The 13,139-nt window shown below is 46.6% G+C and overlaps 1 protein-coding gene across 1 annotated transcript; it reads right to left on the reverse strand.

Annotated features, from left to right (window-relative positions):
• Positions 1-3,564: 3,564 nt before the first annotated feature.
• Positions 3,565-8,665, reverse strand: dhcr7 (7-dehydrocholesterol reductase). The gene is made up of 8 exons (XM_068710711.1): positions 8,574-8,665; positions 7,723-7,832; positions 7,102-7,324; positions 6,900-6,990; positions 6,536-6,749; positions 5,805-6,009; positions 5,279-5,410; positions 3,565-5,194 (listed from the first exon to the last, which is right to left on the reverse strand). Exons 2-8 carry the CDS (start codon positions 7,827-7,829, stop codon positions 4,730-4,732), a joined length of 1,437 nt encoding a protein of 478 aa, XP_068566812.1. The 5' UTR covers positions 7,830-7,832; positions 8,574-8,665; the 3' UTR covers positions 3,565-4,729.
• Between the last annotated feature and the right edge of the window lie 4,474 nt (positions 8,666-13,139).

Below are 13,139 nucleotides of genomic sequence, written 5' to 3' on the forward strand. Positions count from 1 at the left end.
TGTTATCTACTCTCTGTCAGAAATGAAAAATTACAAATATTTATAAGTGGTAAATTGGATTTTCAAACTGCACGTGTGTCATGGGAGAGTGGAAAGCAAAGCACACAATTTATCTCTTTTTGTGTTTCAGCAATTGGCTGAAATGACAAAACAAACTCCCGCTACTTTCTAAGCATGCTGTGTCCGAATTCCGCCTAAAATAGCAAGTAGGCTTTGGAGTCTTGGATAGCTAGGACCTCCCTCCATCCGACTCACAAGTTTCTGTCAGCGGCTGTCATTGCCACCGAACGCCAGGCCAGCTAATATCCTAAATTCTGGGGTAGGGCAAGGCCTGGCAAATCAAGTCAGAGGAGGCCCTTTGGTGCTGAGGTTCTGCCCAGTTTGGCAGCTTCATCTCTGGAGTCCGATGCCAACTAATATCCCTTACCGTCCTCCCTACCCTCTGGACAACTGGTTGTCACCCTCGCAATTCCGTCACACACACCCTCACAGCCACGGACGCATGTCTGCCCGTCCCCAAAGCAACCGCACGCGTCAAACAAAATCCCTCGCACAGTTCATGGCATGTGTGTGTCTGTGAGTTCAGGGGAAGTACATTACTCATTCTGCCGTCCGGTGGTGTTTTCAGGGGGTAAACTTCACTGCTGCTGATCTGTCAGCCTCATCAATAATCCGGTAAACAGCGCAGAAGTGTAACTACAGCCACGGCGGCTGTCAAGCTCAATTTGGCTCAGCGTCAGCGATGCGGGATTCAAGCTGCTCTCAAGTGGAGTCTGACTATCAACGCAGAGGAAGTAGAAGGAAGTCGGGCCCTCCACTCCCACACTCAAAAACATGTAAAATACGAGCGATTTGGTGGCCGAGCTCCTGCCGGTGTGGCCGCTGATGTGTGAGGAGAGTGCCTCTACGCCCCACAAGCCTTGTTAATATGAGACGTAGCATCTACAACCAATCATTTTTACCACATCAGCTATGGATTTGTGGCGCAGCCTGGGAATCCTTTTTAATCCCTCTAATTCTTTCCCTGCTCCTAATCCCTTTTTAATTCAACTCTCTCTGTGACTTACAAGGAGTCAAGGCTGAAATGTAGGTGTGGGATTCTGTCAGCTTATTTTGGCGGACCCCTTTAAGACCTGTTTCGATGCGTCTGGAGGAGCACAATAGAGGGACGTTTTTTAAGAGTTTAGGTGGGACGTGTTGTCTAGCTTCAGGCTGAAGGAAGATGCTTTTCGTCTGGAGCCATGAAGTTTAGGCTGCTGCTAATTTAAGGGGGAACAGATACCGTATTTCATCGTTTTGCGGTCTTTGCCCTGTTAAAGCCAGCGTTAACCACACGCCGCCCTGACCTTTAGCTTCAAACTAGCTGGGCTCTTTTTGTTTAGTCTCATCAGTCCATTAGCTAACAGGACAGACCGGCCGTGAGGTCAGAGGTCAGAGGAGAAAAAAAAAGAAAGGAAGGAAGGAAGGAAGGCCAGTGGAAGAATACAGAAGAAAACAAAAGGGAGACTTGAGTGGCTCCTTTTGTTGTCTGGCAGATATACAACGAGGGAAACAGAGATTTCAGCTTGAAGTAGGAATACTTTGACGCTTCGCTTTGGCACAGCGGCGCTTTGAGCTAAATGCTAACATCGGCAAGCTAACATACTCACGATAACAATGCCAGTGTTTAGTAGGCGTACTGCTTGCCACCATCTTAAACAGGCATGTTTGCATGCTAGCATTAGAGCTGAAGCTGATGGGAATGAGATTAGTTTGGCAGAAATGTAGTTAAAAGTAAAACAACAACATATAGCACCACTAATGATGGTGCTATATGAAAGGTTACCAAAGTTCTGAGGGTCACATGACACGTCTTGGCGATCCACTCGTCCCTTTGTCTCAATACCGGCTTGAAACAAAGGGACGACGAGTGACTGCTTCTGTTGCTAGGCCGACGCATAAGGAATGAAATGAAGACACACTCGCAATAAATATAAGTCAAACCCCGAGCACAACAAACCAACATTATGGCGGCTAGAATTGCTCCTTCGCCACCAAACCACGAGCAGCCGGTCCATCTCCGCTCACTCACCGCAATGTGATTATCAGGGCCTGGAATGCTCTGTAGCGGTCCGCTGTACTTTATGGTACATGTGGATCGTCGGTGCCCGCAGTTTTGCTGACAAATCATGTACTCGCCTCCCTGCTGCGGTGCCCCTTCCCTCCCGGTCTTACGACTCTCACCCACAAGTCTCTTAACCCCCCAAGCTTCCAATAAAAACTAATTTGGCCTCTCGGGAAATCAAGCCAACTGTAGCTGCGGAGTGGCACCAACTCCCAAATATCCCATTGTGCTTTCTGAACACTCCTCCACTCTCTCCTCGCCTCTCATTCTTTCGCTCAACTGACTCCCAACTTTGCTCTCGCTGGTTCTCCCCCCCCACCTGCCCCTCATTACAGATGAATGCACAGCTGCAAAAAGGGGCCTTCCACAGCATGGTTACTCTGCACGCTGCACATTTATATGGAAGGGTGCATGATCCCCCCTCTCGTAAGCTCGCAAATTCAATAGCCTAGCTTTTCAGTGTGGTCGCAAAGCGATCGTCCCTCTCTTCCGATTTCCACTTGGTTCAAAGGGAGCTATTTGTCGACTGGGTTATGAGTGAACCCGGCCGTCACGCAGCAGAGCCCCTTCAATCTCACCCGACACTTCCTCGCCTTCAGGGATCATCTCGGAATCAATTCACTTGGGAATGGAACGATTGGTGATTCGGTTCCATGTAATGCAACGCAATGAACCTGGTGCGTATCGCATTAGCGTTGAACAAAGGCAAGAGGAATCAATGAGTCCTCCATTATCATAACTGATTTACATCCATAACTCGTATCATTACAGTGATAGGGGAGCCGCTGAAGGGGGAGGTTCAGGGAGCGGGCCGGTGCTCACATGGCATAATGGACCCACGGGGGTGATGGATTACTGAAAACACTCAAGAACAAGCTGTCAAATCACACATGGCAGCGTTCATATACCCTGACCCACCTTAAAAAGGGTATTTAGGAATTTGTGATATTAACGTTGCGAGTACAATTTCAGATTTACAGATTTTTTTTGTGACAAATCTTCAACGCTTGGGTTCAAAAATGCATCCCTGACCTCGGAAAGTGGAGAGAACCATCCCGCACAAGGGCAATTTAGAAGCTGTTCTGGAGCTTTTGATCATATCACACGATCTTCATAAACCAAAATATATATTACAAATGTTGTGTATCCAAGGGGACACAACATACAGGCTGAATGACAAAAACCTTTGAGGGAAATGAAAGCTTTGAATGGTCAGTCAGGGGAGCTGCTGGTTCCCTATTGAAAACGACACACGTGTGATCTCCCTCCACTGATTATGAGTATCCTATAATCTAGTAGTACGACTCTCTGTATGCTGAGCTGAACCCTGGGATCAGCTGTCGTCTGCTGCCCCCCAGTGTTGAACAGTAGAAGTAACATCAGCTCACCTTGTGCTTTTCTCCATCATGTGCTGCTGATGAGCTGCTTCAGCCTTCACATAAAAACAGTCGTAACAAAAATTTGAGTTTTTTTATTTTTTTATTTACTTTATCGCTATAAGAAAAAGGCAGTGCTGGCATTAGGAAATACAGACAGACATGATGGTGGGACATTTCTATCAGCATAGAAGTTATACACGACTTGATCTGCTCAACACAAAGCAGAAGCAACGTGTAAACGTCACGTGTCAGAAGAGAAGAGTCTAAAGTGTTCAGACGCCGTTAACGTCGATAACGAGGCCGAGTCATGTGAACGTGCCGCTCTCAACCACAACGAAGGTGAAGACGAGCAACTACCAAACCTAACATTCACCGGCAGTTAGTTATGAAAAGCACTCAGACAACCTTTAAACAAAGACTACATCACTTTTTTTTAAATGAGGCAGGTCTAGTCAGCGGAGCCGACAATCACATTTGGTCCAGTCTGGAGACAACAAAACATTATAGACAAAATTGAAGAATAAATACATCTCCTATTCGTTTATAATCACTCATTTAGTCTAAGAATGCAGAGAGTACACAGGCTACCTGAGAGCTACGTGACATCGTCAAATTCATCTTTCATCAACAGCAGACAGCTGATGAATATGTACAAAGACACCAAACAGGAAAACATCAAACTCTCCTATTTGAGAAAGCGGAACATGAACAGTGAGTGTGAAATGGAAACGTCACAGCATGGCGTGGAGTGAGCAAGTCCTCCAACCCAGCAGACCACGTAGGTTCTCTGCTGCTCCCCTCTAATCAGAAGGAGTATTTTCTAAATGGGTTCCCCGTACCAGAGGCACCAGATCAACGCGTCCTCAAACCTAAACCTAGATATGGGTCGTAATAAGCAGCACCTGCGGGGTTGTGTTTTATCGTAGACCTCGGTCCACTACAGAACGGATCTCGTCCTGGTTTTGGCTTAAGCTGGTCTAAGTTGTGCCTGGTCTTAAGATGATCTAAGATATATCTGGTCTTAAGATATATTGTACCGATGAAATGTGTTTAAATGGTCTCAGCGTAATGACAGCAGCAGAACGGTGGATCAAATACAGCAGTGACCAGTGAGTACCTGCACATACAGGAAACCTGATGAATGAATTTAATGTGGTGTTAAAATGCTCAGTGTGGTGAACTCGGGATACGTAGAACACACAAACACACACCCCCTGTTTCTCTTGCCGTCGCCCCCCCCCCCTCTCTAAAACACCCCAGGGATGAGTCGGTGAGGCACAGCGTCCGTGTAGCGCTTCCAGTCCTTGCCGTACTTGCTGCTGCAGCGGTGCTCGTCGCGCACGCAGCGGTGCACCAGCAGGATGGTCATGTAAACGATGTAGAAGTACGGCAGGACGTGGCCGAAGCCGCAGGCGGCGCAGTAGGCCAGCGAGCCCATCAGGTCGCCCGTGTAGTTGAGGTGGCGGGCCACCCCCCAGAACCCCGAGGTCATCAGCTTGCTGCGGTGGGCGCCGCCGTCGGCCGAGCGGTAGGCGCACTCGATGTACGTCGGCTTCCCGCCCCAGATGGAGCAGGAGCCCTCCGTGCGCCGGAACAGGTCCTTCTGGTGGTTGGTGGAGCGGAAGATGTAATACCCGACCAGGCCGAGCACCAGCACGGCCAGGGCGTGAACGTTGGACAGCTGGACCGGGTGGTACACCAGGTACAGACCCTGCAGAGCCAGAACACTACAGATTTAACGCTTCATTTTCATATTGATGACATAATCATGACTGCGTGTGTTCATGTGCGTTACCTGCAGTGTGTAGAGGTACGGCAGCCACACACAGTCTCCCCAGCCCAGATACCATCCAAAGTGGTCGTGGCAGATGTCGATGGTCTTCAGGTACCACGCCTCGTTCCAGAAGAAATCCAGCACATAGATGGCCTACGAGAGAGCGAAACAATAAAAAGACCCGATTTATGATGAGCCAACGAGCGGCGAGTAAAAAGAATGATGGGGTCGCTTTAGAACTCAAACTGCAGCTTCGGAGTCGAGGACTGTAAACTTAATGATGAACACTTATGTTTAATAGGGCTGTATAATATAATGTACTTTATATACGGGCCGGATCATTGTGTGATCATCACTGGCCCCTCCCTCCTCTGAGTCTCACTAGAACATGCTCCACCGTCAGTTGATTTTGATTTTGATTTTAAGAATCGATATCAGATCAAATCCAGAAATGTCTACGGTTACACGTGATCATGGTCAAAGACGTTGAGTTTCATATAACATTCCGGTTTAATTATTCATAATAACTAGAATCATCCAGCCTCACCTGCAGCACGTTGACCAGGACCATGGAGTTGGTGACGTGGCCGTACAGCTCCTGCTGCTTGGCCATGTAGGACAGGTTGATGAGGGTCCAGGCCACGATGCCGGGCCGGCCGTTGAAGAAGAGCTTGAAGTCGAACCACTTGCCGACGCGCGGGTTGAACTCGATGCCCATCATGTAGTTGTAGAAGACGTTCCCTGTGAACTTGCTGCAGAATCACAGAAACGGGGAGGAGACGACAAGCTGATACAGCGGTGCGCTAATACCTAAGACACGACCAGTTTACCTTCAAGATATTATGAAGCAGACGTTAATAACGCTTAGCTAAGATAAGCTAAGCTAACCCAGCTAGGACCTAAGGCTACTCCGCTGCCCAGCCTATACCGCTGGCTGTCAGCTGACTGTTGAGCCCACATCCTGTCACAGACCTGGCTCTAATGTTCGTTTCCGGATCAAGCTGCACTCGACGGGCGGAGAGCAGGACGAGAGGAGCTGGACTCTGTGTTTACGTCATGATGCACCAACATATTGAAAGTCGATGGACGATGTTTTTAATGTGAAGATGTCGGCCATATTATCTAGCCCAGAGCATTGTTTTTGTTGCTGCTGTTTACATACCGTATGATGCAAATTCCAAAAATTCATTACAGGAATGCGCTAGTTTTTTGTTCGTCATCCCCGTGTTGCATAATGACAATAAATGATCCTTGGACACCTTGTGCATCGGCACTCACCAGTCTTCAGCGTTGGTGGGGAAGAGGTAGGCCTTAATGAAAGCGAAGCTGGACACGGCGTAGCCCAGTATGTTCGCGCACCACATCAGGGGGATCCAGTTGTCGAAGACGACGGTGGGAGAGAACCAGTGGAAATGTTGAGCGTTGGCGTACCACAGAGCGTGAGTGATCAGCCAACACTGCAGCCCGTTGATCTCGTACTTGTTAATCAGGCCTGCGGTGGAGAACGGGTCGGATTGTGAGAGATAATATAATATCTGAAACAATCAGTGTTTTAAATGGGGATCAAACGTGTGTGTGTGTGTGTGTGTGTGTGTGTGTGTGTGTGTGTGTGTGTGTGTGTGTGTGTGTGTGTGTTAATTACCAGCAGGAGTTCGTGCTCCGTCCTGCACTCCACCGACGTAGCCAGGAATGAACTTATGAGTCACATCAGGAACACACATATACAGGAACACCTGAGGGACGACGCAACGGCAAGAGCTGAAGACAACGGACAGTTTCTGCCAGTTGCAGCCCCCCCCCCCCCCCACCCCAAATGTCTTCCTCTTTACTCTTCTTCCTCTTACCTGGAAGGCCACCCAGATGGCGTATATCTTGGCAGCGGACCAGGTGAAGGAGGGTGCCCGGGCCCAGATGGACAGCAGCGTGGTCTCTCCTCGGAACAACTCCAACAGGGGCTGGCTGACGGAGCACTGGTACTGGTCGCAGGCCATCACAAAGTAGAAGACGATGAAGGGGGCGAAGCAGAGGAGGCCGATCACGCTGCTCAGGGAGAACCAGTCCACCTCCCTGAGGACGAGTCAGATGTGAGCACAGACACAGAGTGAGGGCGGTTCTAACGTGACCGAGCAGATGCAAGCTGGACCTTTATAAGCCTTGAGTCTATACCGTGAGAGGTCCTGATGTTTCAAATGTTACTAGGAAGTCAAATCAAGTGTTAGAAGAGCACATCATTAAGAGGACACAATCTTATCGGGCCATGTCTCAATTATACGAGATGATAGAGGGGATCATGTTGAACTTCAGTCCATATTTTCACTCTTGACATCTTGGCATGACTTGTTGGGTTCTGTTTGGTTTTCCTGCACTCTCACCGTTGTGTCTCTTCTCTGTTGCTCTCTCAAGGCCATTATTTGAGACGGGAGGACAAATGGATCACATTGTTTTCGTACGAGTACGACACTCACCACGCTCTCCCCCACTGTGCCTGCTCCTCCTCCCGTTCAGACGCCTTCCCATCGGCGCTGTGCTGGGTCCGTCTCCTCGAGGCCTCCATGGCCACGGCGCCGCTCATTTTCTGGTGAAGGGTCAAGTTATCGGGATGAGATCGCTCATGGGGCGACACGCTGCACTTTGTGCACGGTTGTTCATCTGACATTCATCAAACATACAATTTAAACGGCACCGGTGACATTTTGATCTTCTTTTTTCACAGATTCTGTCTTTTTGTGTGCAACCTTTTAAGGTGAATGTGTTATGACAGGTGCATGCAGTCAAGTTCCGCAAGCCATAACTGATAAAGAGATTAACACACACACACACACACACACACACACACACACACACACACACACACACACACACACACACACACAACTAGAGCAAAGGTAATGCCAGGTCTGCTGGAACTGCAGTAGGCTATGCCCAAAAAAGCTAACGTTACACAAACAATATACCAATACTTCCTGTTTGTCCAACACGTAGCTAGCATGTTAGTTAGTCTCAGGTTAGTCTCAGGTTAGTTCCAGCAGTTTGACAGATGAAATAGAGGGGGGGGGGGGGGGGGGCAACCCACCGTTGCATAACGTCATCAAAAACGAAGCCTTTCAGTCTTTTCTTTGTTCGATAAGATGAGTTTTAACACTTGTTGTCTCTTGCACGCGACCTTTTCTCTGCCTCGAATAACTACGGTGACGTTAAACGTCCAATAATATCCTTTGTACCCTGAACCGCGCTACCTACATAGCATAACGTTTGAATTGACGTTGAACTCACGTTAAACCGCATCGTAACGACTAATAGAGCGTCGCTCACTCACCCGTAGATTACAGACAGACGGTGGAGGGACGCAGCTCGTCTCTTCTTTCCTCGCCGGGTCCAGGTGCTGGTTTATCACGTACCGTTGGCCGCTGGAACACCCGTAGAGCCACAGGCTCCGCCCATAACACCACTGCTCATTAAAATTCAACCACTGGTAACGGTGCAAAGGCGGGCCCCCGGGAAGTGAACTGGCCTCTGATTGGGCAATATTAACTGGAGCCACCATCGCCACACAGACCCACCAGTGGGTGAACGGTTCAGAGTAAACAAGGACCTGGCAACATTATGAAATAGCTGTCATTATTATAATGAATTAATATAATTATTATAAACTGCAATCGACACTCCCAACCAGATGTTTGAGTGCCTCTCTTGTTTCTAGGAAATCAACATTTGAAGGAAAGAAAAATCACACACCTTAACGCAAAATAGCCACAAGCAACTAATATTTGGTCAGTCTTATCTTCAATACATTCATATAGTACAATCAATACACAATTCTGTGACGTTTCAGCTAATTTCAAATATTATTATATCAGATATACCCAAACTAGGAAGATACAACATCATCAATACAGAGACCAGAGCACAGAATAACCTTTAACCTGACCAGAGAGCACTCAAAAGGTCAATTTGGACCCAACATGTGGCACTTTGCTTCTGGCACAGCACACTGGCAGTACCAGAAGTTCTAGTGGAGGATGATACCGCTCTCTTGTGTAACCTGAATTACATGAAAATCACATTTTTATTTCCAATACACTGGTTGTCACAGCTGGATGCAATGGTTAAGTGTCCTTCCTTGATCATTTATTTTACATATCCTTTTATGTTTTCCAAAAAGACGTCACTCTGCCCAATGATACCGATACACGACAGATACAATCTGCAGCACTTGTGATGCAAACGGTCCCGTGTGTTTCCAGGTGCACGTACTTCAATGAACTCTCCACTAGAGGGTAGTACTCAGCTGTGACTCAGACAGGACACGTGTGACAGCTAATGCATGTGTTGAGTGGACAAAAGTCACAAAATGCTGTACAATGCCACAACACCACCTCCACTCCAACATCTGGACACATCTGGAACATTGTGCTGAATCTGACTCTGCACACAACCTGCTCTTCATGTATGGTCACAGTAATCTCTGAACTTATGCAGGGAGTTAGTTCATACTATTACCTTTTAATGACGGCGTGTTTATAGCATACCATACTATTCTGTGATATTTTTTACGACATGTTTCATTTTTATTACATATACTTGGACATTTTTTTTATAATTCTGTTGGCAAACTGTACAATGACTTTTCATGGCATGCTGTATCATGAATTATTTAATGCCAAACTACACTATGATATTGTTATATTTTAATGGCATACAATATTATGATATTTTTAGGACATTTTGATGGCATACTACTATCATATATTTCAGATATTTTTTGACATATTTATAGCAAACTGTGCTATAATAATTTTAATGGCATACTATACTTAGATTATACCCTTTTATGGCAAACTGTATTATGACTTTTTATGGAATACTATGCTGTGATAAATCTAATGACATATAAGACTACATATTTTTAAGATATTTGTATTTGATTTTGGCCAAAGACCCCGAACGGGAGGAACCTTTAAGTCTGACCCCACCTCCCTTTACCCTAACCTGTTTATTAAAGGACACTTTTAGTTACATGGTCACTGCCTCTGAGTCTCCTGTTTCAGTGCTGAACCGTGCCTCCACGTCCCCTGGTTTGCCACAATATTACCTTTCTTTCACAAAGGTGTGAAATGTTCACCTATGACAACTTCCTTGAGTCTCTGGTTTAATAGTAAACATATATTTTGATATATTTATATTGCTTTGAGGTGATATCAGGGCACTATTGGTGCAAATCTGAACTAAATTCAAGCGTTAGATGAAACATGAGATAAATACCAACACCATCGGTTTTGTTCTGCACTTTCTCATCCAAATTATGAAAAGCATGCTTTTGTGCTTTGCCCTGATCTGCCAAAAACAAAGAAGAAAATCACCAGAGAGAAGATACAAAGACCCACCGCCCACACATGAGTGTTCTATCACTGTTTTAAAAGAAGAGCATGGAGAGGAGAGAACCTTGTTTAGTGTTATGTCCACTTTTGGAATGTGTTGAAATGTGAACAGTTGATTAGCGGTGTTTCCTCTCTGCGCTACTGGCTCCGATGTTGGGATTGGAGATGCATTCCTGTCTCACTTCTTGTGGCTTTTTGCGCCACGTTAGACATTCCAGCATGGTATTATCCCCTTCATGTAATCGGCACCAAACGCACTCCTTCTGAAACTCTTCAAGACTCCGGCCGTGTGCTCGTCGGGACAGTATCCAAAAAGGTTTTAAGTTAATTTCATCGATGTGAGGAGGATATTTCTAATTTCTTTCGCTGAGAAAATACAAAAGAAAGTAGCCCCGATTTGGTTCTTCTCCACGAAATATTGGTTTCCTGCAGAAGAACTCCCCCGCAGCATCATCTTACATCATCACTTGACCTCCATCTTCCTTTCAAACATCCTTCTCCATCTTTTAATCTCCTTCCTATTTCCCTCTGTGACTCCCCTTGTTTTTGTGTCTGTGTTTCTTCAGTCCTTATTCCGTTTCCCTGGTTTCGTTCCCCTCTTCTACACTCTTTGATCAGATGCTTTGTTGCTCCGCTGTATCCAGACCGTGTGATGTATCTGGGCCAAGCAGCAGACATCGCAGCTTCACAATGTGTCTGAGACAAAGACGAGGTTTTGGTGGCACTGGTTCTGTTTTTGTTGTGAAATTTGATGTAAAAATGCAGCAGTCTTCTACAGCTGTTAGCTTCCACAGCTGTCAGCGATGGTTGGTGATCAGAACGTGTCTGAAATCTTAATTATGTGCTGAGGCCTTTTTATAAAGTTAGCTGCTGAGTGAGTACTATAAGGTGCCCTGCTCTCACTGGTTCTTTATAAAAAAACAGAGCGGCAGTTAACAGGTTTAACTACTAACATCAAAGAGTCCCCCAGTCGGCCATACCAGTGATACCAGGGCCCTGGAAGTGGTAAACTAAATTGAATTCAGTTATTATTTACGCCTGTGCTTTCCCTGACAAAATGTCTGCAGTGATGAAAAGCCCTGTGAAATTAGTACAGGCTGTATATCGCCCCATGTCTCAGTCCCACCTGACTGACGCCTATGCACCACACTTTCAACTCCATCGTAAAGCCACCAGCTTCATCATTAGATGCTCGGGAGCAACTGCGTGGTAAAAAGGTGCGAGCTAGTTCACACAGGACAGGTGGAATGGGTGGCGGACGGGTCAAACAAACACGGGGGGCCTTCACCCAGGACACCGCCGATCGCGTACCGTGCAAAACTAAAAGTAATCGGCATTTTTTTCTTCCACCAGTCGTAAATCACTTGAGTTGCTATAGTCACGTGTCAAGTTACCGACGACCACGCTCTTTCCCTAAAACTCAAAAGTGGTTTTGTTGCCTAAATGTAACGTGTGGAATGTCACGGTATGAAGCTTGGGGCCACTGACCCAGCGTCAGCACGAATTGGGAGTGAGAATGTGTTGGATGTGGGGAAAAGTCCAAAACGTCTTTATCACACCGGTAGCTACATAGATCCAAGTCATCTTTCTAGAATTCGGGGCCACTAGCGAGGAAAGTGTGAGGTACATTATAAGCACGGATGTTCACAACACAAGCTGTAGAATGGAATACTAGTGAGCTACATACGTGCACATTATTCTCTACCATGGTTGCATGACAAATCTCACCCTAATCAGCTCCCTTGGGATAGTGCATGTGTATCTGTATGCATAACAGTGAGTGTACGTACGTACAATGTTCTGAATCTATGAATATTGTGTGTGCATGTGCTGCCATGGTTGTGCGTACCCGTGTGTGTGTGTGTGTGTGTGTGTGTGTGTGTGTGTGTGCGTGTGTGTGTGTGTGTGTCCCTCTGTTGGTGTTTAAGTGGCTTATAAATACGAGGGCCCCGTGCTGTATCGAAGACGCAGTGCAACATGGCTCTTAAATAATTGAATATAAATGAAAGTGAAAAATTAATGAGAGCAGAGCCTCCCTCCTGTTGTCCTGATGTAAATGCCCCCCCCCCTCACCATCAGCATCGTCATCCATCGTTAAAATTCAAGAATCTGCTGTTTTTTGTCTCACGTGTCCCCGTATTTTGAACAGACAGTGTTGCCTTTGCATCTCACCTCCTCAGTGGAAGACGTCAGCACTGAAGCCCCGGTGTCGGAGACGTCAGTGTGAATCGGCCCGCTGACGAGGCGTGGGTGAAGAGAATCCATCAGAGACTGATGAGAGGCCTCAGCTGCTGCCTTTCTGATTTCAGTCACAGCTTCGGCATCGCAAACATTGTCAGCCCTGGGAGGATGTTTGTGTCTCCGCTACCTGACCTTTGAGGTTTTCTGAGGGAACTCTACGTTATCAGTCAGAATAAAAGCTTTTCATCGGTAGAAGCCGACTGATGGCTGTGTGAGTACCACAACCAATTAGTAGGGAATGTTGCTTGATTCTTCAATGTTCT

Source organism: Cebidichthys violaceus, unplaced genomic scaffold, assembly GCF_023349555.1.
Source record: "Cebidichthys violaceus isolate CVI_PGR_0920_01 unplaced genomic scaffold, fCebVio1.0.p SCAF_16, whole genome shotgun sequence".
In the NCBI taxonomy this organism is placed as follows: Eukaryota; Metazoa; Chordata; class Actinopteri; order Perciformes; family Stichaeidae; genus Cebidichthys; species Cebidichthys violaceus.

Bases quoted from the DNA above. Each gene is read 5' to 3' on its own strand.
- dhcr7 (XM_068710711.1), bottom strand. From the start codon at position 7,829: ATGAGCGGCGCCGTGGCCATGGAGGCCTCGAGGAGACGGACCCAGCAC. The intron at 6,991-7,101 runs GTAAGAGGAAGA...GTCGTCCCTCAG, and splicing joins CCATCTGGGTGGCCTTCCAG to GTGTTCCTGTATATGTGTGT. The intron at 6,010-6,535 runs GTGAGTGCCGAT...GTGATTCTGCAG, and splicing joins CCCACCAACGCTGAAGACTG to CAAGTTCACAGGGAACGTCT.